This window comes from Podarcis filfolensis (genome assembly GCF_964270895.1).
Source record: "Podarcis filfolensis genome assembly, chromosome: 3".
Taxonomy (NCBI): Eukaryota; Metazoa; Chordata; class Lepidosauria; order Squamata; family Lacertidae; genus Podarcis; species Podarcis filfolensis.
This window is the reverse complement of record NC_139606.1, coordinates 69,932,709-69,960,087: the sequence shown is the minus strand read 5'-3', so window position 1 is coordinate 69,960,087 and position 27,379 is coordinate 69,932,709. Positions and strand designations below refer to the sequence as shown.

Genomic DNA, 27,379 nt, shown 5'->3' with positions numbered 1-27,379 from the left:
TCATGTACAAAATTAGGACTGCCATACATCCACAATTTCCCAGACACAGCTAGGATTCGTCCATTGAAAATGTCATCCGGGCAGAATTTTCGAAAAGCAGCAAAAATGTATGTGAGAACCCAGGCATATGGCAGCCCACATTGGAATAGTTCTTTTTGACAATTTTCCAAATTTTGGTGATTTTGCAAAAAAAAAGTAAACAACTTTGGCCAAAAAGCTCAACAACTATTGTGTCCAAGTTTTCACTTTTTGAAATATGGCAATCATAGGAAAATAAGCCAATCTGAATATGCTCCTAATAATTTTATTGAGATTTAAACTCTCAAAACTTTATCCGGGTTACCAGCATTCTTCCCAATCCTGAATATATCTAATTGTTGAGGTTTCGTATGTATAGCATTTCTAACCTCTGCCAAGAGAGTGCAGAAAACATTTAATAGACATAGCCTGTCGTGGTAGGATCAGCATGAACATCTGACCAGATGTGTCATAGGCTTAGGTTTGGGAAAATATAATTCCATATCCTTATATTCTCAGATAATTACATGTGTTTGTTGGACAGTCAAATTCAGTCTGCCAAATGCTGATAAAACAAATAGAAGTCCAGCAAGAGCGTTTGATTGAGTTGAAAGCAGATAACATGGGAGCAAAGAAGTAACATTTTCTTTCTCCTGCTAGCAAGATATATTTTCCAGCTGTTACAATTCTAGGAGACCACAAATCCCTTCCTGATTAGAAGGAAATATTTTGAAACGGTTCCCTGGATAGCGATTGGTAAGTAGTGCTAATAAGATACATGCATTTTGTTACTATACAGCAATTCAATCCGCTCCTTTCAGTTAATTTAGATAATTGCCCAATTTTTAAAACCTGAATTTAAGGAAGCATGGCAATCTTTATTGATTTTTGGAAGGTTAGATACGAAATTAAAATGGATTGCTTCTCTATTCTTTGATTATAAAGTAGAACAGAAGGTTAATATTGATATTTCTGTCTGATATAAAACAGGAACGTATTGATTAAATTCATGAGTGTAAATATCTTTGTGTAATAATATAATTTAATATTTATGATTCATATCCAAACAGTTGAAGAAGACAGAAACTGAAGCATTTTGCTTAAGTCTATAATCTCTCTGTTTTGTTAGTCACTGTAGTATATGAGGTAGTTTTCAACAAGGTTTTACTCAGAGTGGGCTCGTTGAAATTAATTAACCTAATGTCATGAGTTAATTACAATGGGTCTACTCTGAGTAAAAGTTAAGCCCTATCCTTGATTTTACCCATGATTGATAGCATCCTTCTAGAATTTAGGGAACAAACTTGGTTCAGGATTGCATCTTTCTCCTAACTTCTGTTTCCCCCAGGAACTGAGGGTCTGGCTTCTGAGTAGACTTGTGTACGATTGCACTGATATATGCACTAATATGCCTCCAGGCATATTATGGGAATGCAGGAATGCAGCATAAGGAAAGGGGTGATGCTTCAAAATGAGAAACAATGGTTTCTCTGCCCCTTTCCTTTCCTACAAGTTGGCCTCTCTAGCTGCTCTTCAGATTCAGAAAATTTGGTCTGGCTTAAACAGCATGAAAGCAGTTATTTTCTGACTGGTGAATCTGCAAATGTGCCTGGTTATTATTTGTACTGGTGGCTAAGTAGCCTAGTTGGTAGAGCATACATTTTGCAGGCAGAGGATCACAAGTCCGTGATGAGGCAGGTCCAGGAAAGACTCCCATCTGAAATTCTGGAATGCCACTGCCAGTCAGAGTGGACAACACTGAGGTACATGGATCAGCAGCAAAGCACAGCTTCCTTTGCTCTAATGTAATGTTGACTTTTGGAGATATAAAAAATATGGATGCGCTTTTTGCTTTGAATGCCTTTCCAGTGCCAGTTCTCCATTCACACACATCCAACACCGTATCCTCTTCCCAGAAGTACTTCACCGGGCAGCTTGGAGCCTCTATGCTCTCTTCCCAGCAGCTGGGCAGCTGTTGTTTAGTGGGAGAGAGGGAGAAGGGTGAGGTAGCAAGGAAATTCTGTATTTTTCGTCCCATAGGGCGCACCGCCCATAGGACGCACCTAGTTTTTTGGGGGGGAAATAAAGGAATAATATTTTTCCTTTATTTCCCCCCAAAAACCAGGTCGGGGAATCCAAACCAGGTCGGGGAACAGCGGAATGGCGGCGCTCCGCCTCCCCGCTGTCCCCCGAGCTTGTGGGCTGCAGGCTGCTACCCGCAAGCCTTGCGAGCCCGAGGGAACTCCCGCCGGGCTTGCAAGGCTTGCGGATAGCTTCCCGAAGCCTGGAGAGCGAGAGGGGTCGGTGCGCACTGACGCCTCTTGCTCTCCAGGCTTCAGCGAAAGCCTGCATTCGCCCCATAGGACGCACACACATTTCCCCTTCATTTTTGGAGGGGAAAAAGTGTGTCCTATAGGGTGAAAAATACGGTAACCTTACACTGTTATGTGCCCAGCTGACTGCTTTAATAAGTGGAATTGGCACCATTATAGGTGCCACATACCGTATTTTTCGCCCCATAGGACACACCGCCCCATAGGACGCACCTAATTTTTGGGGGGAGGGGAAATAAAGAAAAAAAAATATTTCCCTCCCCCCCCCCAGGCACGGGGCAGGCGGGGGGAAGCCCGAGCTTCCCCCGACCCCAGCCCCCAGAAAGCCTGCTATCCGCAAGCCTAGGGAGCCGCACCGGTCTCCCCAGGCTTGCGGAGAGGTGCGCGAAGCCCGGGCGCGCTCTTCAACACGCACCAGGCTTCGGAATGCAGGCAGCTCTGCGCCACCCTTCGGAGCCCCACGCGGCTTCGCGCCGGGATCCGGAGGGTGGCACAGAGCCACAGGAAGCCCTGGTGCGCAGGCAGCTCTGCGCTACCCTCCGGAACCCGCGCGGCTTCACGCCGGGATCCGGAGGGTGGCACAGAGCCGCAGGAAGCCCTGGTGCGCAGGCAGCTCTGCGCCACCCTCCGGAGCCCCGCGCGGCTTCGCGCCGGGATCCGGAGGGTGGCGCAGAGCTGTAGGAAGCCCGGGAGCGCAGGCAGCTCTGCGCCACCCTCCAGAGCCCCGCGCGGCTTCGCGCCGGGATCCGGAGGGTGGCGCAGAGCTGAAGGAAGCCATGGAGTGCAGGCAGCTCTGCGCCACCCTCCGGAGCCCCGCGCGGCTTCGCGCCGGGATCTGGAGGGTGGCGCAGAGCTGCAGGAAGCCTGGGAGCGCAAGCAGCTCTGCGCTACCCTCCGGAGCCCCACGCGGCTTCGCGCCGGGATCCGGAGGGTGCCGCAGAGCTGCAGGAAGCCCGGGAAAGCCTGCATTCGCCCCATAGGACGCACACACATTTCCCCTTCATTTTTGGAGGGGAAAAGGTGCGTCCTATAGGGCGAAAAATACGGTAATATCCCTCCCGCATTTGCAAGAACTTGATCGTTTAATGTGTCAGCACATGCACTTTGGAACTCCCTGCCTGTTTATATCAAGCAGGCACCTTCACTGTATTCTTTTTGGCGCCTGATAAAAACATTCTTGTTTAGACAAGCCCACCCAGGTATTTAGAAAGTCTGTGTGCGTTTTACTTTCTGTTGTGGTTTTAACTTTGTCTTTATTTCAAATTATTGCTGTAACATTTTTTAGCAATTAATTTCATTGTTTTATCTTTTTTGTAAACCGCTTTGAGGTTTCCCCCCTACAATCAAGCAGTGTATACATTTTTTGGAATAAAATGATTAAAGAGATTGGTGCAGATGCACTGGCAGGAGCTCCAAAAGTGGGTCCTGCTGGTGTGTTTGCACTGCACTGACCTCCCTGGACCTTGCTCCTCTCCCTCCCAGCATGCAGCAGCAGCAGCAGCAGCCCACCTGCCAGGAAGCTGGCACAGCAACTCCATCCCAGCTAGTGGGCTGCTTCTGTCTCTTCCTTGTTGGCAACCTGATCCTGCTCTTAGAGACCATTCACAACATTCCTGCTTCACATAAGACTTGCACTCCATCCATATAGAATCCCTTCTCTCTCTCTCTCTCTCCCCCACACACACCCTCTATTGATCTGCCTAACTGTATTGCTCCTGTTCAGGATTTCAGCCAATCAAATACACCCTCTAAGATACTACTATTTTAATAAATTCATTGTATTTCGAGACAGACGAAGGCCAACAAGTAACTAAACAAAATCAGCCAAGGATGGAAGCAACACAAGCAGAGTAGCAAAGGAAGAGGCAGACAGATAAATCAGGGGTGGGGAGTGGGGGCAAGACTCCACAAACACTTCTCCTCAGGGAAAAGCCTTTGCAGGGTCTCGCCACAGGGAGGAGACGAGATTCCACAACCATATTGAGGCTCTGGCCAGTACTGGAGTGTACGCAAGCCGCTGCTGTGAGGGATGAGGAGGAGGTGGGCTTTAGGCAGCTCTCATCCCTTGCAGCTTTGGCTTGCTTATGCTGCGGTACTGGCCAAAACCTCAGTGCACCTGCGTCACCCCACGCCTTCTTCCCATAACGAACCTCATCACAGGAAAAGGCTTCCTAACAGTGGTGACTAAGTGCTGGTGCGTCTGAGCATAGTGGCAGAGGAGGTCATGGGGCCTGCAGAGGCCAGATCTGCCGCCCCACAGATCCTGCCACCCAAGGCAGTTGCCTCACCTGGCCTCATGGGCAGGCCGGCCCTGATATCAGTCGTGTTTGCCAAATAATATGTGCACTTGAACAAGAGAAATGTGACTGCTTTCAGATTGGCAGAACCTTGTCCTCCAGGGGCATAGAAGAAAACTGAACTGACATGCTCTTCCTTTTTTGGTATTGCTAAGATGTACAGTGAAGTAAAGCAACTGGTGAGGCTCTCTGGCTTCCCCCCTCTTTCTTCTACAGTACTCAATTTGTTTTGCTGTTCATCAGATAAATTCCAACAGACTACACTGCCATCCTAAGCCTATATACATATACTCAGAAGTAAGCTCCACTAAGTCCAATGCGGCTTACTCCCAGGTAAGTGTGCTTGGGACCATGGCTCCAATTCAGTGACTAAGTATTTGGTGGGTATGCATAGCAATGGGCACAGCAGAAGTGTGGGGTTTCTGGCCATCGTGAAGCCTTGCTTTGTGAGGAGGCAGCTTCTCTTCACGCCACCCCCAATCTCCAAGTGGTACAAGATTCCAGGGGGTTCCTGGTGCTTTACCCAGAGTTCATGTTTCCTTTCAGGAATGAGCCACAGCGGAGACTGTGGTGTCTTTAGGATAGATGGTTTACTCACACATATATACAACCCGAGTCTACAATGGAGAGGTTCACAGCATCAGCACTCCAAGAGAGTCTTCCTTCCATAGGCGCGACCTAGAATACGATTTTATGTGGTCCTATAACTCCCAACTCCCTTCTCTAACCCATATTGCTTCTAACCCTAGCCTCACTAAGCTTTGGCTTTATCATCTAACTCTGAATAGAGGGAGGGAGCCCAACAATTTGCCCCCTCACGGCAAGACCCTTTGATTCTTTTTCCTCTTAATGGCTCATTCCCCCCCTCCCCCCCCCCCAGTTATCACCTCATAAGGAAGTTAGCCTGGCTTAATTAGCTTTTGACATTTGACTTACTTAAAGGATTAGACGTGTCAATAGCACACGGCCTAATACACAAGGCCTAATACTGGCTATATCCCAGTTTTAACATCCCAAGCCCTAATTAAATTCTAACACCTACTGGACCCAGGTACTTTGGGTGTCTGGCACCCACAAATTCATAACACCATTAAGATGCTTGTGTGTTCTGTTGTGTTATAGAATCCAATAAAAAACTAGCAGCAGAACAAAACAGAAAATGCAGTCAAGAAAGGAAGGGAAGGGAGAAAAAGATGTTGCACAGGAGTTGGGAGGCCCTCAATGGATAGCTGCAAGAATCATAGCTGCTTCAAACCACAGGAGGGGAGAGTGCTCTTGTGTTCAAATCCTGCTTTCCCGAGCCACTGAGAGAACAGGATGCTGGACTAGATGGGCCACTGGCCTGGTCCAGCCGGTTCTACTTTCGTTATTGTGCACGACGGGGGGTGGGGGAGAGAATTGGCACAAGAACATATTATTAAACAAAGGGGGGGGGAAAGTATATGTGTGTTGGTGCGAGGAAGAAGAAATATATATAAAGGGAGAATTCCCTGCATGCCAAGAACCAAGTTTGAAGCAAGTACTCTGGTGAAAGAACCTCAGTAGAGATAGAAAACAGAGCAAAGCAAAGCATGGAAATATAGACAGTTAGACCTTTAAATATGTCTTCCCAAGTGAGTTCCAAAATAGTCCCTTCTTGCCCTAGCATAGGAAAAGACCACATGTTTAGTAAGTTAAAAATGGTTTACTTAGAAACTCTCCAAAGGTCAGGTTCATGTGTTTTTCCATACATCAGTGAGAGAGGTAATAAAACTCCATTTAGTTCCAAAGTGATGAAAGTTCCTAAATGACTAGCAAAGGAACTGAAAAATTGTTTGTGAGATCAATACGGCAAAGCAGGAGCAACCAGCTTAGCCTCTTCACATGCTGAACTTCTTATGTAGACTGAAGGGAAACAAAGGATTGGTTATCTCATTCCTTTCAAGGTGAGCTAAGCTTTGCAGGACAGCTAATTCTATGGTCTCAACCCCTTCAAGCATTACTTAGACTTAAGCATGTTGGTTATATGAGGCTGGTTGTCCTGGAGGCTGGGGGAGCTGCCTTCAGCTTAATTTAGAATTGGGATCAGCAGATGGAGCTATGACACATACACCCCATCAGAAAATAGTTTTCAGAAAAGTTTTTCAAATTCATAATCCGAGGAAGACAATAAGATCTGAGGTTGGGCTCTGTAAACATCTTGGAGTAATGTCCCTGAGGCCTCCACTTATGCTTAACTTGTATATCTGTAAAGAAAGGTAGTTACTCCAAAACATCAGTTAGCCTCCAGTGACCTTCTTCCAAAGGCGATCCAAACCTGGTAAGGACTGCACTCCTGGAACTTCTCAGGAAAGTTGGGTGGATATAATGGATAATGTACTGTTAGGGGTAGCATTCCTTGCAGCCTCAATTTGGAAACACGAAGGAGACCCTTATGAATATTGTTCTTTCCACACACAAAAATAAGGCCAGCACTGTGTGTGTGTCTGTTTGTTTCAGGACCATATTGGGTATGCTACCTAAAGGATTCATCCTAGTGCGCTCTCTCTCTCTCTCTCTCTCTCTCTCTCTCTCTCTCTCTCTCTCTCTGCAAAATCCTAGCTGCCTCTGTTGAATTCCCAATGTCACCCCAAATTTAGAGATCAGTCTTCTGCTAGAAGTGCCTTGCAGACAGAGGAGACTGGGAGAATCCCCATGGAATCATGGAGTTCTGGAGTTCAGATCAGGGTCACAGATTTCTCAGATTGAATAGAGCAGCATTTCTCAGATAAGGTTTTGTAATCAGTCACGGAATTAGAAGCTGAAAAAATTGTTTCCTTGTTTGGTTTAAATACCAACTACACATATGTTTTCCATTGGGAGGGAAAGGCCACTACAGGGAGAGGGGAGACGAATCACTTTGTGTGACACATAACGTATTTTGTATTTCTAGAAAGTAAGAACATAAGAAGAGCCCTGCTGAATCAAACTGGGCCAGCTTCCTGTTCTCAGAGTTGCCAGCCAGATGCTGCAGGGAACAAACTGGGTGCTACTTCACAAAGGTGTTCCCCAAGAGCGTTGCACTCTTCACTGAATTGCACTCAGCAGCTGTTTAGTTCCTGGTCTCTGCAGTGCAACTGTCAGTAGGGAGGGGGAATGCATTGTCTCCTTTCCCCCCTGTCCTCCTCACAATTAGGGTTTCAAAACCCCAATCAAACATTAGCCCTGCCCCCAAATTTAGTTGGAGCCAGATCAGGATTTCCCTGGGTTTGCACAGATTGTGAGTATGAGCTTGGACCCGTCATGCCAAAAATTGGATGGTGTCATGCCAAAGTCACATTGTGGTCCACCATATTGATTTAAAATAGCTTCCGGCATCCAAACATCAACAAATACTGCAGTACTCAGCACAGGAAACCACATGCCATGATAGTTGATGGTAATCTTGAGAGGTGGCCCAACCTATGCCAAAAAATGGGTGAGGTCACACCCATTTCAGTCCCCCATCTTGATTCAAAATGGCACTCAATCTCCAAACATCAACAAAGACTACTGCCCCCACCTCAGGAACCCTCGTGCCAAGTTTGACAATGATATTGCAAAAGGAGGCTGAACCATGACGGAACTGGAAGACAGACAAACCACTTCCCAAAAAGATATCGTAGATTTTCATACTCATGAAACCAACGTGAAGGGGGGCAACGGCGAAATCCATATTAAGTGCAAGCAATCTTATCTTTGCTTACAAGGTTTCATTCTTTTAAAGTCCAGGGTTGGCTAACTTATGGCCCTAGCCGGAGTGACCATTGGTTATGATGATGGAAGTTGTAGTCCTGCAACATCTGGAAGGCCTTCTTTGTAAAATGTTCTTTGTAAAATGGTGCCTCATTCCTGCTTGACGACTCTCTCACTTCACCTTAAATAGACTTGTTTCCAGGGCTGGACTTGCCATACAGCAGGGTGAAGGAAGCTGTTTCAGGGCACCAAAAAAGTAGGCAGATGGAGTCAGGCATTCCAGTCTGAATGGTGCAACAATGCTTGCTAAAGTGTTGGTCCTGGCAGAGAGTGGATGGGGACCATTTGTGTTCTGTAACAAGCAAATGACACGGGCTGGCACTGGTTCATTTTTAAATTTTCTCAGTATATTGTCCCCACATCACTCATTGTTGACAAGCCAGACATTTCCTCTGTATTCCAAAAATACACCTCATTTATCTTCTGCATATTGAACTAAAGTAAAATAATGTGAGGGTTGCCATACTCCTTTCCCCAGCTCTGCCTGGAGGTGCCAATAATTGAACCTGAGACGTTTTGTAGGTAAAACATATGTTCTACCACTTCCTCAGAGTCATGGGCTCTTCCTTTAAAAGCAGCATTTGTGAAGCCTCTTAAATTGGCCTTATATCTATGAGGAATTTTGTCTTCCATACCTTTAGGGACTCTCTATACTATCCCCATGTGCCTATTCTTTGCTTAATATGAACACCTGGAAATGCCCATCTGCAGATCTAATACTGAGCAACCTAATAATGGAGTTATTTTTTTTTCACAGGGAAGACAGCATTCTTGAACATTTGGGAAGTGTCCTGATAAGAACCAAGCCAAAGGCTCATTTAATTCGGTATTGTGTTCTCACAGTGCCCAGCCAGATGCCAACACAAGCAGGACCTGGATGCAACAGCACTCTGATTACAGAGACAAGGTCCTTTTCTAATCATACTGCTAATGAGACACGAAGTGACACTGCCAGAGATGAAGTCATCATCACCATTGTGACCTTTGCTTCCATGCCTGTCCTCATTTTGGGACTAATTGGCAACGGAGCCATTTTCCGGTTTCTCTGTTGTGGAATCAAACGGAATACATACACCGTATATATACTGAACCTGGCCATTGCAGATTTCACAGTACTCATCTCTTACATGATATACATTGTTTTCAGTGTGATTATATGGGGGGGACTAACTTTTGAGAACTACATATATCCTGTAATTGATATCTTGGCTCTTTTTGGCTATAACACCAGTTTTTTTTTATTAACAGTCATTAGCATCGAGAGGTGTCTTGGTGCTTTTTTCCCATTCTGGCACCATAGTAATCGGCCAGAACATCTCTCAGCCATATTATGTGCTCTTCTATGGATCTTCTCTTGTGTGGTGACTGGTGTAGAATATTTCACCTGCTGGGGAGCTTATTTTTCACTTGAAGAACCATGTTACAGAAAGCATGCCATAGCAAATCTATTCCTTCTCACAATTTTTGTGATTTTTATTCCAATAATAGTCCTTTGCAGTCTGAGCCTGTTGGTCAAAGTATGGCGAAGATCTTCAGCACGGCTTTCCCTTACCATTGTTATCACAGTTGTCCTCTTCCTCATCTTTGCATTGCCACTCAGGATCTCAGTCTTTGTCGCATACTGGCATCCAGGAAAAAAACTAAACGGGGCTTTCTTTAATATTTCTTGCATTCTCAGTGTAATCAACGGCAGTATTAATCCTTTTGTGTACTTCCTTGTTGGAAGACGAAAACAGCAGAGGTCTCGGGAGACATTCTCTGCTGTGTTTCATCGATCCTGGAAGGATGAGACAGAAGTGGTGGTGACACAACAAACACATGTTCACTGAACATTGCCCATGTGGACTGGGGGCTGATGAGTGTTGGAATCCAACAGCCTTTGGGAGGCCCCAGGTTCCCCATCTCTGCTCTAGAAGCTGTTAGAGTAATGTGACTGAATGTGAATTTCATTATATACATTAAACATACATCTAAACCAATCTTATTACAAATGTATTGTGTTACATATGAGCATATTTACAACAGTCTGTAGATGAATGCACCACATTGTGCCAGTGTTCAATAAAGGATTTCCAACCCAACAGAGATCTGTTCAGTTTCTGACTTCACTCTCACTTAATTTGTCAATTTACATATGACAGTATAACCAGGACCCGCCTTTCAATGTCATGCCAGAGCCCTCCTTCCACTCTGGAGATGGGAGGCTCTCCTCAGTCCTAAATTCCTCCATCAATCAAAGCTTACAATAAAACAGTTGATTAAAAACAAGGTATGGAATATAAATACAGACCAATATCTCAGCAGCATGCTGTTTTCACATGACTGGAAACATACTCCATCAAGCTTAGAGTCATATGAAATTTAATGTCACATTAATATGATCGTTTCTGCTTTCCAGTGGAGCCATCTACCATTTCCTCTGCCTTTGTGCTATTCTAGGGGTTCTCCTGACCCTCCCCCCAAAAAGAGCTGATTCAGAGAGAGCAGAGGGGCATGAGGAAAGGACCAGTTGTGCTGACTCCCACTACTGCAATTATTTTTTGAATCTTGCCCAAAGAAATCAATGAGACTTAAGTTTGTCATGAGTAACTGGTCCGATTGATTTCATTGCATCTTCTTGAAGCATGACTAAGTCTAGAGTCAATCTATATTGAACAAAAGCAATAAGAACACTTGGCAGAGCGCAGACCTCTTAACATTCTGAACCTGTTTCCTCACAGTAGAGCACGACCGACAAATTTTCTTAGGGAACAAATTCTACAGTGCTACAGTGGTACCTCGGGTTACAGATGCTTCAGGTTACAGATGCTTCCGCTAACCCAGAAATAGTACCTCAGGTCATAGCTGTCAAGTGTCCCTTATTTGAAGGGATAGTCCCTTATTCCAGTGCCATGTCCCGCTGCTGTCCCTTATTGATGGATGTCCCTTAAATGTCCCTTAAATGATGTCCCTTAAATTTCAAAGGAAGCAGCTCCTCTCCCTCCCTCCCTGCCGGCCAGGGAGGAGGGAGGCTCCAACTGTGTTGCTTGGCTGTGTTGCTCACCCAATAAGAAGTCTAAGAACAACTGGGGGGTGGAGCTTGCATGCCTTGTGTGTGGCTAGTTAATGCAAGCAGAGGGGGGTTTTGAAAGCTGGATGCCATTTTGTTGCACGTGCTGCTGCAAACTTTGCAGTGCAAAGCCAGGCCGGGGAGTCATCTTAAGTTGAGGCTGCATAGGCCTTGTGGTGCATGTGATTCAGATTCTATTCAGTTGAACCTCTGGTTACAAAGTTGGTTGGACAGTGTTCTCGAAGCTACCAGCATGAGTTTGACCAGACTGCAGGAGGACAGGAAGACTGGAGTGCCTGGAACAGGTGAGGCTGCAGGTCCCTTATTTTGGCTGCTGGTCCCTTATTTTCAAGGCTGCTGGTCCCTTATTTTCAAATCTGTAAGTTGACAGCTATGCCTCAGGTTAAGAACTTTGCTTCAGGATGAGAACAGAAATCATGTGGCAGCAGCGGAGGCCCCATTAGCTAAAGTGGTACCTCAGGTTAAGAACAGTTTCAGGTTAAGAACAGAACTCAAGAATGAATTAAGTTCTTAACCCGAGGTACCACTGTATACAGGTGCCACCAAAAAAAAATACACCCACAGCTGTATTTCAGGTAGTTGTTAATCATGCACCAGGTGGAAGCGGTAGTTGAAATAACAGCTCTCAAGCAGATCCCAACTCAAAGAGTTCAGGGAAGAGATTGTATTCTATTCTATATCTAGTATGAGATCATTTGGGGCACTGGAAGTTAAAATGAATTGTATTTGGCCTAGAAATACATTGGTGACCAACAAAGTAAATACAAAATCAGTGTAAAGAGGATATTTTACAGCTAGTACAATAAATAGTAAAGCCAGGCTGCTATATTCAGAACAAATTGACATTTCTGAGCTGTCCTAAAAGGCAATGACACACAGGGTGCATTCTAGAGGTTGTATTCAACCTAGTGCTAAGGCAAACATTCTGCCAGTGCAAGTTTTTTCTCTCTCTGCACAATTGAACATTCTCCCCCTATAAACCTTGAGTTTGTTCTGGTGTCCCCGCCCCCCAACTTTCAGGATCGGATTTGTGAACACTGCAGAGCACGGATGGTAGAAAATATAGAGGAAAGTCCCTGTGTGCAAGCTGAAGGTGTCCACTCAATGCATTTTTCTTAATTGAATACTGTCCTCGTAGTCATTTCAAGAGATTTCCAAAGCATACAAAACAGTGACCCAGTTCCTTTGTCTTTAGAAAGGGGTACCGCTGATTATGTGGTGCTAGAAATCACTGGATGACATCACCCTGTGGCTTCATATTATCCTTATTTATTATTATCAAAGAGATATTAAGAAGCATTAACAGTTGAAGATATTAAGACTTGTAACCAGTGCTATTTTTCTAGAAAAAGAGGTTCCAGGACTCACAATGAATGCCTCCCTTGTTCTCTTATAATGGCAATGGTACCCACCTGAGAGGTGCCTGAAATGAGTTCCAGTGACTTTTGATTGAGAAAAAGCCCTGGTTGTAACTTTATAAAGCCACATACGAGAGTTCTAGCATGGAAAGCAGTAGCATAGTACCATATTTTAAATATTTTGTTGGAAGCCGCCCAGAGTGGCTTTGGAAACCACTTATTATTAAAATTATTATCACCACTTTCAAGTATCTTCCTGCCAGCAGAACCACAATGAGATTGCTAGAAGAAACTATGCTGATGGTATCAAAGTTGCTGAGAGGACCGGGGGGGGGGGTGTATCTCCATCTTTGCCCAAGAGCAGGTGATCTATAATTATCATAATCATCATCTACCAGGCTGATCAAGAAAGTCTCCATCTGAAACCGGAGTAGGAAGCTGCATCCAGTGTAATGATATTGTGATCTTCACAATACTGCAGCTAACAGTTTTTGTGAGGTCATGAAAATCTCATGTTGTTTGTTACATAGGGCACCCATCATCATACTGAGGTGGGCCATACAATTGCAGCAGTACAGTTTTATGAAGGACAGAAGCATGAACACAGGGAGTTGAAAAGAAAACTGGAGAGCGATCACGGTAGTATTCAGATTTCTGTCTTGCGACTGCTCTTACTAATTTTATTAAAAGAAAGGCCAAGAGTTTCATTACTCACATGCGTCTGTTTAAAAGGCATCATAGAGGAGCATTTTTAAGGAGCACAGTGTCAAACAGATCACTGCTGTACCTTGAGTGGAAATGGATGGATGAGGGAAACAAAGGTAAAGTGATGATGTCTTATTTCCATCAGTCACTTGCCTCTGAAGCCTTCTCTACAGAAATAAGGTTAAAATTTATTTGCGTGGACAGGCGGAGTCCCCAGATCCCGAGCAGTCCCCCCCGTCATGTGGAATAACGACTCAAGACAACGTGCTATGGGATTAAATTGGCCACAACTTTATTAAATTTCAAATGTGGGTAGACCTTGGCTCAGGCATTGGGCGTTCTCCCTCCCCAGTCCCCAGCCGGGGACCTAGGGAACATCAGGGTTATCCAGTGTGGGGGGGGGGATGTGCCGGCTCTGGAGAACATATGTTCAAGCAGAGATAGCCGCCCCCGTTATGCCGCCGCCGCAGGGGAGAGCAATGACGACCTTTCGGCGTACGGTCAAAGCCTCCCTTCAGAAACCCCTTTAACGGGGAACCCTGGTATCGCTGCCGCAAAGAGGAAGATGGACTAAAGGATTCCGCCCAAGGCCTGATACCGCCAAAGTTGTGACGTTTTGCTACGGGAAAGGCGAAACCTGCCAATGCAGGGAAATTCCTTTCCGGCCCTTTAACAGCGACCTTAACGTAGCAGCACCCGCATACCTGTGAAGAAAAGTTAACCTGCAAAATAAGACATTAACTGAGGGTGGGTAGGGTGGGAGAAGCTCTGGAGCCAAGTGAGGATTCCCAGGTAAGATCCTCCCTCTATTGTGTGGGCAGGTAATCCCTCCCCTACCTGGTCTGGTCTCCTTGTCAACGCTTCCCCCAGGTGGGATTGGACAACTGACTGAGGTAGGCGGAGACCTCCAGGTATCCCACCTGAGGGAAGGCAAAGCCAAGCCTATGCTGATGGAGCCGCTCCAGATCCAGGGGCTGCGCACGTCCACGCAAAGGGCGCCCCCCGTTTTAAGCGGGGAGCGGTCATTCCAGTTCACTGGCATAGGGAGATAAATACTTTAGAAGGCACATTTCTAGTCTGGCGCACAGATTTCTAGACCACCAGTCTTAACCGTCAAATATGAGCGGGCCCCTCAGTTCAATCATCTATTACTTCACAATAGCTAGAGACTTTGCCCAGACTTTTGTTTCACTGGGATGGAGTTGCTTCAGTCTACTGGTCTTGCCCTTAGTCCAAGAGGTATGTCTGGTCCAGGAGAAGATAAAACCATGACCACTCAGAAAGATATGCCTTCTGGAAAGTCAGACATAGAGCTGAAGTCTTAGAGCTGAGGGGGTCACATTCCCTTCTCTCATTCTTCTCCTGTTTTTATCCTGAGTAAGGGTTGTCCTGGGGTGCCCTGCTGACATTCATAGGAAAACAGTTGCTCATTTCCCATTCGCCATTAAGCAAAGAGTAGCGTGCCCATGTTCCCAAATCATAAATATAAGCAAAATTAACAGAGGATTTAAAAGTTAGGCTGCGGAAACCAAGACACTGGGTCCTTTGGAGGAATGTTGCCTCCTGCCAAATACAACCCTGATACACAAAAAGAAGGGTTCATGAGGATTCAAGGATGGCATGGGAAGTATCTCCTGTACAAAATCTTGTAGCTGTCTGGTGGGAAAATATGGCATACCATTCATGTTTTCAAGAGAGAAGCATAACTGCTTTCATGTAAAGTGATGGACAAGTAGTAAATACCTATTCCCAAGTCATGAAGGCATTCCAAAATACCCTGAAATAATCGCTTGAAAAACATATTCTGTCATTGCTCAGACAAAAACAGTTGCTTGGATCCCAAATTACCATGAATTCCCCCTCTTCTTTTCTCACAGGATAGGAGAAAGAGTTGGTTTTTGCCAGTTCTCTCTCCCTCCCTTCCCATAGTCCTCCTTGATCCCTTAAAATCTGGGCTGCCAAAAAAAGACATTGAGGTTCACATGAGCCCCTCGGGCTGCATGTTGAACCAAAGCAGTATTATATTTTGATATTCCCATTAACTCATTTCTTCTTTCACAATAATTTTATTACATAAAAACTGAATTCCAAATTTGGTACATGCTAATATAGTTGCCCAGTCTAGTTACCAAGTAAGATATATTGTATTTTATTGCAGCTATTTATTGCAGGATGCTAGTATTTAGGTGAAATCGGGTTAGTGTGAAACTGATAAACTTAGGCTAAGATAATTACACCTATTTCATTGTTTTCCAACATTTGGTATCAAATATTTCAATGCAGTAGGGCTATATAGGCAAAATGTGCTGGTGTTGTGACTATTTTCTGTTCTTTATAATTGTCCATGCAACAATTTACTTCACAATAGCAGACGCCATCTGCAGTGAGAAAATTAGCTATGCTATATTTTAAACAGGGGCACCTGCGGGAAATAATAATCAATGACAACCTTCCTCAGCCTGATGCCCACCTGCTATTTTTGATGATGATGATGATGATGATATATTTTCACCCTGGCCATCTGGCTGGGTTTCCACAGCCACTTTGGGTGGCTTCCAACAAAATATTAAAAATACAATAAAGCATCAGACATTCAAAACTTCCTTAAACAGGGCTGCCTGCAGATGTCTTCTAAAAGTCAGAAAGTTGTTTATTTTCTTGACATCTGATGGGAGGGCGTTCCACAGGGCAGGTGCCACTACTGAGAAGGCCCTCTGCCTGGTTCCCTGCAACCTCACTTCTCGCAGGGAGGGAACCGCCAGAAGGCCCTTGGAGCTGGACCTCAGTGTCCGGGCTGAACGATGGGGGTGGATACACTCCTTCAGGTATACTGGACCGAGGCCGTTTAGGGCTTTACAGGTCAACACCAACACTTTTAATTGTGCTCGGAAACGTACTGGGAGCCAATGTAAGGTCTTTCAAGACCGGTGTTATGTGGTCTCGATGGCTGCTCCGCGTCACCAGTCTGGCTGCCGCATTCTGGATTAGTTATAGTTTCCGGGTCACCTTCAAAGGCAGGCCCATGTAGAGTGCATTGCAGTAGTCCTAGTGGGAGATTAGAGCATGCACCACTCTGGCAAGACAGTCCATGGGCAGGTAGGGTCTCAGCCTGCGTACCTGATGGAGCTAGTAGACAGCTGCCCTGGACACAGAATTGACCTGCGCCTCTATGGACTGCTGTGAGTCCAAAATGACTCTCAGACTGTGCACCTTATTACAACTCCCATGAGCCCCATCCAGCATGGCCAGTGGACAGGGATGATGGAAGTTGCAGTCAAAATGTTTGGAGGGCACCAGGTTGTGCAAGGCTGTTTCATTTGGATGAGTTATGCATACTAAGGTTTTACTGCAGAAACTGATGAAAGGTCATACCAGTTTTTGTAGGCCTGTGCTCTCTAAAGAAAGACACAAAGTCCAGTATGTAGAAGAAAGCCATGGGAGAAAATTCCAAAGTGGCAAGTGGAATATTGTAATACAAACATTCTTGCCTTGACGGTTTCCTACCTCTATCACTACTTCACAACACCATAATAATGACAATTTGTGTTTGATTTTTGGCAGGTTGAAGAGAATTGCTTCATACATTAACAGTCCCAAGATGGCAGAGTCATACTCCTTGTCTTTCCACACTATTGGTGGAGTCAAAAACCCCGCAGGACAACTGGATACTGGCTACGCCATGCAAAGAACAATTATGATAATAACTATTCCAATTTGTGCTTTAGGATTACTTGGCAATGGAATTGTCTTCTGGCTTCTTTGGAACAGGATTCAGAAAACTAACTTCACCGTGTATTTCCTGAATATGGCAGTTGCTGATCTTACTGTACTCTCCTACTATGTAACAGCTTTCGTTTTATTTTTGAAATCTGTTCCGATCAGCATATACCATTTACATATAGTAGAGTTGGTGCATTCATTTGGATTCAATGCCAGCACCTATCTGCTTACAGCTATCGCAGCTGAAAGATACCTCATGGTCTTTTTCCCAGTTTGGTATCAAGCTAGACGGCCAAAGTATCTCTCTGAAATTATGTGCACCGTTTTATGGGGTCTGTCCGGCCTGATGTCACTGGTGTTGTATTGTGCCTGCTATCTACAATTTGAGTCCACGGTCAACGAAAAGAACGCAAGTTGTGAGCCTTCAAAAATGTTCAGAGTGATATTCAACCTCCTGGTTTGTCTTCCCATCATGGTCTTTTCCACTTTGATCCTTCTGATCAGAATGCTGAGGACAGAGCAAACGCCTCCGGCAAAGCTGGACATCACCATTGTGGCCACAGTTCTCCTCTTTATTCTGTTTGCTGCTTCCGTGAGGATCATTGATATCATGGCACGTTGGGTTCCAACCATACATGTACCAGTGCTCTTTTTAATCTTACATTTTCTTGATTCCATAGACAGCAGTGGAAACCCTTTTGTATATCTTTTTGTTGGATATACAACAAAAGGAGAGGTTGGCAACAAGCCCATCCAGACATATCTTGAGAGAGCTTTCTTGGATGAAGGAACTGAGAGTGCTACAATGAATACAGGAAAGGCTGTGACCTGGGCCTCAGACATAAGATAGAAAGGATTATATGTAGAGGTATATTGCAAAATTATTCTACACGTGGGAATACTAGGTCCAGAATAAATGTATTACAGATACTTTAGATTCTTCCTTAATTCTAATAATTCTCTAGGCTCCTATTCCTATTCCTCACCTAGGAGTCTTCCTGGTCCTTAGCCATTTGTGCCTTGTCATGTGATAGAGAATAAGGAAAGTGAGGAAAGGACAGAGGAAAGTAGAGGTGTAAGAGTACATGTGCCTTGCAGGCATAAGTGAGTTGGTTGCTTCTCAAGGTGGTTCATCAACAAGCATCTGGAAGAAAGGAAGTGAATCTTGAATACAGAGGCAGACGGTCTGCAGATGACCCAGATAAGAGATCTGTACAGAGGTGTTAATGTAAAAGTGCAGCTTAAAGGTCAATAAAATATAAATTGAAAATAAGCTCCAGCTAGTAAGGATTGTTGGTGGGACAGTGGTTCTCAAACTTTTTCCTCTGGGCCACACTTTCAGAAAAAAATTTGCTTTCAGCACACTGAACATTTTATCAATAATAAATACTTTGGAAAACAAAAAGAAACAACTCCTAGCAGTAAAACGATTTATAACATACTGTAGAACACAACTACTTTATAATATGATCCACATGGGGTATGTAGCTACATACGAACATGAATCATTCATTGCCAAAATGTAATTTTAAACAAGCCCCTTACATACGTACGTTAAGTATGTATACAGACTCAATGAGAGGTGTGGGTTTGCTTTTTCTAGGTAATCTGATTTATATTAGGTCTAGTTTGAAACAAACTCTCATCAACACAAATAAGCCTTTCTCTTTTGAGATCTTTCATATTTGTCAGAGTTGAAAAAACCCTGTTCACAACAATATGTTGTGGAGAACTGTATAAGAACAGCCAATGCTCTTGAAGAGAGGTGTGGATGCTATACTATACTACACTGGAATGTTTAAATGCTTCTTTGCTCGTCCTAAATTTTCCTGCCACACTTGCTATCCTCTCCTGCCACACCCTCTGAGAACCACTGCTCTAGGGCAAGAATGAGTAGCCTGTAGCATTCCAGAAGTTGTTGGACTCCCAACTCCCATCAGCCCCAGTCAGCACAGCCAATGGTCAGGGATTATAGGAGTTGTTACCCAACATCTGGAGGGCCATAGGTGCCACACTCCTACTCTAGAGAACATGTAAAATATATGTATTAAGAAAGCATATTTACCCCATTCTCACTTTATCATTACAATTATTACCAAGTTAAACCTATTTTCTACTTCCTTTGAAATGTATTTAGTCTAAAAAAGACAATTCCTTTTGCAATGAGCTGGTTTTTGAAGTGTTGCCCTTTGAAAGTATTTGCTTTAATCAGTAAGGAATGAAGAGGGGAGAAAGTTGTCTGACTTTTCAAAGAAGCAAATGTTGCTTCCCTGTGCTCTCGGTATATAATATCCCATATTCCTGCAAGTCTGTCTATAAGTTATGTCCCTTTAACCCACTTTGTGGGAATGGGCTGGAGTGGTACTAATACAAAACCGGAGAACAAGTGGGAAATTCTGTTTATCTTGCATAAAGGCATAATTGCAAGAGTCCATAACCTTTGTTTACACTTGGATCAGAACCAGGATACATATATGAGGCAATGGGCATGAGATTTGGATCAAAGAGTAACCAGGAAACAATAGAACTGGATTTGGAACAACTTCTATTCTATATAATTACAGCAGAACTATTTTAAAAACCTTCTGTCAATGAAGCCTCTGGTGCGCAGACAGCATCTTTCCACTCACTGCTGAAACCCTCAATACTTTCCCTAGCTGCTTTAACCTTCTCCATGTTAGAAATGTAACAACAGGGGTCATTCAGTTTGTAATCTAAGGATTAACCCTGTTTTCAGTAAGCCAACTAGGCAAGAGGGAGGTGTTTGGATGTGCTGCTTAGCAACTAGGTTGGGTGGCATGATGCTTACTAAGGTACCGCATGCTCTAATTGATCGCATATTTCTGATATAGTTTCCCTCCTGTATTTGAAGTTATATGTCTTCCTGTTATGAACAAAGTTTGAATTCAGAACAAGAAGATGTCTCTGTTTATTTCTCCTTGTATTATATACTGTTTTCGTCAAGTTTCCTTCAGTAAAGTGTTATCAGTTTCTTTTCTCTCTGGACTCCGTCTTCATTATTACCTACCTGCATTTATTACCTTTTTATATATAATGGAAGCTGCCCAGAGTGGTTGGGGAAACCCAGTCAGATAGGTGGGGTATAAATACAAAATGAAATCTGGAAATCTGGTAGGAACTGTTTATCCCCCTGCAGAGAGCCATGTGTGTGTTTGAATTTTGTTTGTGTGTTTTTTCCCTAACTTATCTCTTCTAAAATAAACTGCAGCTTTTTAAAAAATAATAAAATGATTTTTTAAACTGTTGAGGAAGAGAAATTACATTGACATAGAGTACAGTAAAGAACATGGGCTCTTCAAATGAAATTCTGCCCCTGGGCCTCTGCGAATCTTAAAAAAGCCATGTCTGAGGGTGATAAAATTGTGGATGTTACCACACTCCAGAAAACAGTTGATGTGAGGTCATAAGATTCTTACATTCCATTTATTACATAGGAACACATCACCACAGTGCTGTGGTTCATACTTTTGCAGTAGTAAGCTCCTGAGAAGAGTAAAAGAGTGGCCCCCTAAGGTTGAAAAGACAACTGGAGGTTAACTATAATGGTAGCATTTATTTGTTTATCTTGAAGCTCATTATTTTATGCTTGTTGGTGTTTTAAAATGTTTTTAATGCTTTAACTATGCTTATATTTTATTTATCATTTTCATTAGTCACATCATTACATGTCTTTAACAAATGTCTTGGGAATTTGCTAGACTGAATTTGATTTTTTTTCCTTCCTAAGAACCTTCAGTCATAACCATGGTGTTGGGTAGATCACTGTACACGTTTTGTACATGCACCTTTTGTACTGTGATGAGGCCTGGGTATAGCTGTGGCAGCGTCAGAGGAGAAAGCAATTGTACAGATGGAATTACATTTCCATCCAACACCTGCCCCTGACATCTTCTCTCCAGAAGATGCAATTGCGTTACATTACCTTGGAGTCAAACTCCCACAATCTGGAAACACAGTGGGAACTCCACAGATGAAACAGATGGCAAGAAAATTCCCTTCTGCTCAAACCCCAAAGAAGGACCCCCTCCAACCAGAAGCCCTTGTGCCACAAGAGCTGCTGGACAACCCTTGCAACCATATTTGCAGCCCCCTTCCTCAGATTCCATCAACTCCGTTTCAGAACTTGTAACAGAGTCAAGGTACTCCTAAAACTTCCAGAGCCAACATGTGATAAACTACCCAGGCAAGGAGCTAAGCACTCTGTCTGGGCAGGCACTTTTATAAACCTTCAGTGAGTTCCAGATTTTTGCTGGATCAACAGATCAGCCTACTCTATTTGGATGACTGCGTCTAGTTGAAAATGTTGCCTTCTTTCTTGCCTTTTGTGGCGATCACACAGGGTCCCCGGACGTTTGACGGTCTATTGATCCCTGTGCCACCTCTGTGATTGCCTCTTCGCTGCCACCAACCCGTTAATGTTAACATTAACAAATAATCAAGTTTATTGTTTAGCATGAACAAGTTTAAGGTTTCAGTTAATTTTTCTTGTCAGTTTCTTAATCTTAGTTCCTTAACTGTCCTATACGTTCCTAACAACTTCAAACTGATTATCCCAACTAACTATCTGACTCCACCTAACAGTTCCTCTCACTCCTTCACAACACAACTCCGCCAACCCACAGACTTATCCTCCCTCTTCCTTCACCAACTCCCAACTCTCAACTGACTTCCACACAATACCAACTCTAACTCCTCCTATCAGTTTCTCTCTGGCCAATCACATCACACTCATTTAACTCTTTCCTTATGACCCACCTAGGAGGCAAACGCCACACCTGCTAGTCCTGTTTTAGAACTTTGCCTAGGAACCAGATAATGCCTTATATCCTGCTTGTGTTTTTCTGGCCCTACTAGTGGGCCTTTCACCACATTCAACTGGCTTCTTCATAATAGGCATGCACTTTGCCAAGTGACTCCTTGGGACTGAGTTTGCTTGATACAGGCCTTGCAGGTAGTTCAGAGGGCAAGGCCTGGTCTGTACATGCAGCACTGTGAGATGGTAAAGTCCTGAGATGGCACAACCGACTGCGCCACAAAAGATTGCTGCGGAGGCGGTAGAAGTCAAAATATGGGGCCCTTAGCAGGAAAAGCCTATAACCAATTGCTGTCACTAGTAAACCCATCTTGGCTGCACAAATTGAAAGGTGTGTCAGAGCCCAAGGCTCTTAAGGCACTTTCAGGACTGGCTTGTTTGAAACCTGGTAACTCTCATTTCAGATGAAACAGAAAGCTGTGCTGAATTGGAGATGCCTGGGTTGGACTGCTGCACATTGTTGAAGAGAGGAGGGAAAGAGCTGCATGAGCAAAAGGTGTGTGCACACCTAAGCTTATTAAGAGAGGAATGATGGTCTGAACTGGGATATTTTGCACATTTAGATATCCTGAATTAACTTCATGAAACAGAAGTTTGGATCATGGAAGTTAGCCAAATGGCATCATGTACGTATGTGTGTGTGTGTGTGTAATTATGAGGAAATTGCATACCCTGTCACTCACTTCATTAAAAAAACCCTGAGGGTGTGATTGTTCTAAAATGAGTTCCTTCTTGCGAGTTGCTCAATATGTTTCCAGTGCAAGGTAGGCTGTATTTTCTTACCCGCAACAGCTAGATGACAGAGCACTGGTACTTGATAGAAACTGAACCACCATAAAGCCTCATTGCTATGTAAAGCAATATTGACTATTTGAATGCTTTTCTGCATATGAGTATATTTGGTACAAAACATTTCCTTGCAGAAGGGTTGTATAGCTGAAACATATTCAAATTTGACTCAAAATAAAAAAAAATTCCTTCCAGTAGCACCTTAGAGACCAACTAAGTTTGTTATTGGGATGAGCTTTCGTGTGCATGCACACAAAAGTTCATACCAATAACAAACTTAGTTGGTCTCTAAGGTGCTACTGGAAGGATTTTTTTTATTTTGTTTCAACTACAGCAGACCAACACGGCTACCTACCTGTAACTCAAATTTGACTGTTTCCTATTCATCTTTTGCAGATGACTTCTGGAAAAATCCAGTACTGACTGTAATTTCTGTCTGTACTGAGAAAACAGGTACAGAATCCTTCAAACATGTAGATCTGGGGTGCATTATCTTCTGGAGGTTGTGATATTTTAGGGGGAGTATCTGGATGGTTGATACCTGCTAGGGCTTACCATAGAAGCAGCGAAAGGCAACAGAAAATTGTGTAATGATAAAGCACCCCCGTGTCATCTAAATGAATGCAGAAAGCCCCTGTACCGAGGAAGCAGCCTAGGGAGGAAAATAAATTCCAGTTTAGCCTTTATTAACCAAAGCTTTGGAGAAGGAACTTGCAACCCACTCCAGTATTTTGCCATGAACACTCCATGCACAAAAGGAGAAGCTTTGAGAAGAAATTCCAAGGCATGCTCTGGTTCATGGGGTCACAGAGAGTTGAGCACGACTAAGACGACTGAACGACGAACCAAAGCTTATGGGACTGGAATATTGTCTGTCAAGTGATCTTCTTGGATGTTTTCTACCTCTATCACTACATCTTACTAATGACAAATTGTGTTTGATTTATAGCAGGTGAAGAATTGGTGGACACATTAAGGCCATGGCAGATGCAATTGCTTTGTCTTCCCACACTGCTACAATCAATACAATTTATGCACAACTGGAGAACTGGGCAAAGAAGCAATATTTCTTGGAAACAATTATCATTTTATCTATTCCAACTTGCATCTGGGGATTAATTGGGAATGGAGTTGACTTCTGGCTTCTTTGCTTCAGGATCAAGAGGACTAGGTTCTCAGTTTATATTCTCAATTTGACAGCTGCCGATCTTATTGTAAACATCTACTACATTATAGTTTTTATCACATTTTTGGGACAAATTTATGTCAATCTCTACTTTTCACGTGTAATGGAGCTTATATATTTATTTGGATACAACACCAGCATCTACTTGGTAACAGCTCTCACTGCTGAAAGGTACCTCGCTGTCTTCTTCCCAGTCTGGTATCAACGTCACAGGCTAAAGTACCTCTCCATCATTGTGTGTGCCGTGTTGTGGCCCTTGTCCTGCCTGGTGTCACTGGTGGCCTATATTTCCTGCTATCCAAGGTTCCTTTCATCTCACAACGAAGAGAGAGCAGACTGTACAGCTGCAACTATATTTGAAATTACAATAACTTTTCTGGTTTTCCAACCCATCATGCTTTTTTCTACCGCAGCTCTTTGTGTCAAAATGCAAAGAGAAGCCAAGCAAAGTGCTCCAGCAAGACTTGATATCACCATCACCATCTTAGCTGTTGTATTTCTTATCTTTTCTTTTACAGTTAGAACTGTTGATGCCATCGCATATTGGCACCAAACACTAGATGCACCAATCCCATTTCTACTTTCTCTGTTGTTTGATTCCATCAAGAGCAGCATCAACCCTTTCATATATCTTGCTGTTGGATGTTGGAAGAGAGAGAGGCCCATCCATATGTTTCTTGAGAGAGCTTTGAGTGGCAAAGCAGAGAGAACTCAAGTAGACCAAGAGGAGACTGAGAAGCATCCAGAGCCTCAGATGTGAACTGAAAAGGCTTCTAAGTCAAAGAATATAGACTGGCATTTCTGGTTCCTGAATAAATATATTAAGACTTGTTTATTTTACTGTTTGTTACTTGTAGGCTATAATACTCACCTAGGGACCACGGAAAAGTCATTTGCAGATGGGTAACAGGGCCCTCAAATCACCAAAGAGGTGTATCTTTGCAGGATTAAGCTTCTACGAAATGCAGAAGTATGATCAAACAAGGTGGAAAAGAAAACTGGAGAGTAACCCTGGTGATACTGACAACTTTGTTTTGCTAAATAAATACTAGGCCTGTAATCCTCACTCGACATACCTGGAAGTAAGCCCCACTGAATTCAATAGGACTGAATTCTGAATAGACACAGTTGGTAACCATGCCTTTTAGATAGGCATTGTGTCTATCTAGAAGGTATGGAAATGCCACAGTCCAGTTAGCTAAATAGTGAGCCTTGAACAACAGCTTTGCTCTGTGTGCCAAGTTGACCAGGCTTAAGATATGCAGTCAGTGCCGGATTTACGTATAAGCTAAACAAGCTATAGCTTAGGGCCCCACTCTCTTGGGGTCCCCCCCAAAAAAATGAAAGGGGAAAAAACCTGGATGTACATTTCATATCACAAATAAAATAAAACCTACATACAGCAACAGTATTTTGTGTTGTGTAGGCTCCTATGATGTAAGTTACTTTGATAAAATACATATTTTGTTATGTGCAAATGCTTTAGATGCCTATTAGGTCCATAAATTACCATATAGCATATAGTCAACACAAAAAACAGTGACAATTTGTTGTTGACAAAGAACAGCTGGACATATAAAGGGCCCCATTCCCTTCAGTAGCTTAGGGCCTCATCAAACCTAAATCCGGCCCTGTATGCAGTTCAGGAACCCTTCTTTCCAAGAATACTAGGATGAACAACCAAACCACAACCGGGGGTTTATCACTGCAAGGGAATATAAGGACCAGACAAAAATGAAGGTTAAAATAGTGAATATATTACCCAACCTAGGTTGAGGGGAAGTTTGGTTTGGTCGAGTTCCCGCTCAGTGAAGAGGCAGAGGGAGGAGAGTAGCTGAGGGATTTAACACCTACTTCTGACAGTGTGGGATATGTATGGCACTGGGTCTTAGCTTACTATTCTGTAGCCCAATCCCTCAGCTGTATATTGTGGAATGGGTTTTAATAGATAGGAACAAATATATTAATTGTAATTTACCCCTCCAGGTGCCCACATGTGTGGATTGAACAAAGTCCCATTCTTAGCAGCAAAATAGAAGCTGGCTCCCCCTTTTCATTTACCTCACTTAACAAAGAAATCAGACAACAGATGGTGGAAGCAAGCTTAAAATAGGATTTACTTATTGGTAGTCTTGAATTGGTTCTCAGCTACAGCAGCTGTAAAAACTATGCAGGTAAAATACTTATATTTACAGTAGAAAGTCTCAGGCATGTGCTTGATCTGGAGCAAGTGAACATATGTCATCCTGCATGGCTGGTCAAAGAAATTGGGCAGCATTGAGAGAGGGCCTTTCGACCCTCTGGCAGCTATGTTATGGGCTGCTGCAGGGGACTATTTTCTCTTCAGTGCTATATAATATCTATATGATGCTGTTGGGGATGGTCATGAGGAGTTTTAGGGCAAGGTGCCATCAGTCTGCTGATTACACTCAGCTCTATTTCTCCATAACATCTGAATCAGGAGGGGCCGTGCAATCCCTGAGCCATTTGGCTGGGCACACTGGTGAAATGGATGAGAAAAACAAGCAGAGCTTGCATCCTGGCAAGATGGAGACACTGTGGGTGAGGAGTTCCCATGTCTCAAAAACTGGTCAGCTGCCTACCCTGGATGGGGTTGCACTCCTCCTGAAGGAGCTGCTTCTGGATCCAGCTGTCACTGGAGGCTCAGGTAGTCTCTGTGGCTAGAAGTACCTTTGACCAGCTGTGACTGGTTTGACAGCTATTACTGGACCAGGAAAGCCTTGCCACAGTAGTTCTTGAATTGGTTACTTCAAGGCTGGATTACTGCAATGTGCTGTATGTGGGTCTTCCCGTGTGCTTGATTTGGAACCTGCAGCTAGTGCAGAATGCTGCAGCACGATTGCTGACAGGAAAGGGCCTTGTCAGCATATAACACCTGTGCTCAGAGATCTGCACTGTTTGCTGATTTGCAACCAGTCCAGGTTACTGTTGGTATACATAAAGGTAAAGGGACCCCTTACCATTAGGTCCAGTCATGGATGACTCTGGGGTTGCGGCGCTCATCTCGCTTTACTGGCCGAGGGAGCCGGCGTACAGCTTCCAGGTCATGTGACCAGCATGACTAAGCAGCTTCCGGCGAACCAAGGCAGCACATGGAAACGCTGTTTACCTTCCCATCATTGCGGTACCTATTTATCTACTTGCACTTTGACGTGCTTTCGAACTGCTAAGTGGGCAGGAGCAGGGACCGAGCAACAGAAGCTCACCCTGTTGCGGGGATTCGAACCGCTGACCTTCTGATCGGCAAGTCCTAGGCTCTGTGGTTTAACCCACAGCACCACCCGTGTCCCATATA

General features: G+C 43.9%; 4 protein-coding genes across 10 annotated transcripts in view; 3 read left to right on the top strand and 1 right to left on the bottom strand.

Annotated features, from left to right (window-relative positions):
• Nucleotides 1–10,563, top strand: part of LOC310759068 (proto-oncogene Mas-like) — a 57,253-nt gene extending 46,690 nt beyond the window's left edge. The window contains exons 1-2 of one of the 3 annotated variants that reach the window (XM_083605899.1): nt 402–774; nt 9,159–10,560. In XM_083605899.1, coding sequence (XP_083462025.1) covers nt 9,256–10,230 — 975 coding nt within the window. In that variant the 5' untranslated portion in view covers nt 402–774; nt 9,159–9,255 and the 3' untranslated portion in view covers nt 10,231–10,560. Of the gene's footprint in view, nt 1–401; nt 775–4,243; nt 4,982–9,158 lie in introns of those variants that run through there. The other 2 variants (XM_083605898.1, XM_083605900.1) reach the window with 2 other exon arrangements.
• Nucleotides 10,564–13,340: 2,777 nt separating this feature from the next.
• On the top strand, nt 13,341–18,184 carry LOC310759071 (mas-related G-protein coupled receptor member H-like). 2 transcript variants are annotated; one of them, XM_083605925.1, is made up of 2 exons: nt 13,341–13,468; nt 17,096–18,184. In XM_083605925.1, exon 2 carries the CDS (start codon nt 17,133–17,135, stop codon nt 18,102–18,104), a length of 972 nt encoding a protein of 323 aa, XP_083462051.1. In that variant the 5' UTR covers nt 13,341–13,468; nt 17,096–17,132; the 3' UTR covers nt 18,105–18,184. The 2 variants fall into 2 exon arrangements, with proteins under 2 accessions (XP_083462051.1, XP_083462052.1); XM_083605926.1 differs by lacking the exon at nt 13,341–13,468 and adding an exon at nt 13,507–13,650.
• A 2,517-nt stretch (nt 18,185–20,701) lies between these two features.
• Nucleotides 20,702–24,898, top strand: LOC310759072 (proto-oncogene Mas-like). 4 transcript variants are annotated; one of them, XM_083605929.1, is made up of 4 exons: nt 20,702–20,820; nt 22,493–22,584; nt 23,274–23,330; nt 23,827–24,898. In XM_083605929.1, exon 4 carries the CDS (start codon nt 23,858–23,860, stop codon nt 24,821–24,823), a length of 966 nt encoding a protein of 321 aa, XP_083462055.1. In that variant the 5' UTR covers nt 20,702–20,820; nt 22,493–22,584; nt 23,274–23,330; nt 23,827–23,857; the 3' UTR covers nt 24,824–24,898. The 4 variants fall into 4 exon arrangements, with proteins under 4 accessions (XP_083462055.1, XP_083462056.1, XP_083462053.1 ...); XM_083605927.1 differs by lacking the exon at nt 23,274–23,330 and having other exon boundaries at nt 20,704–20,820; XM_083605928.1 differs by lacking the exon at nt 23,274–23,330 and having other exon boundaries at nt 20,789–20,807.
• PNLDC1 (PARN like ribonuclease domain containing exonuclease 1) overlaps nt 24,310–27,379 on the bottom strand; it is a 46,525-nt gene continuing 43,455 nt past the window's right edge. The window contains exon 21 of the transcript XR_014546173.1: nt 24,310–24,413. The gene's annotated coding sequence lies outside the window, so the exon portion shown is untranslated. The remainder of the gene's footprint in view (nt 24,414–27,379) is intronic.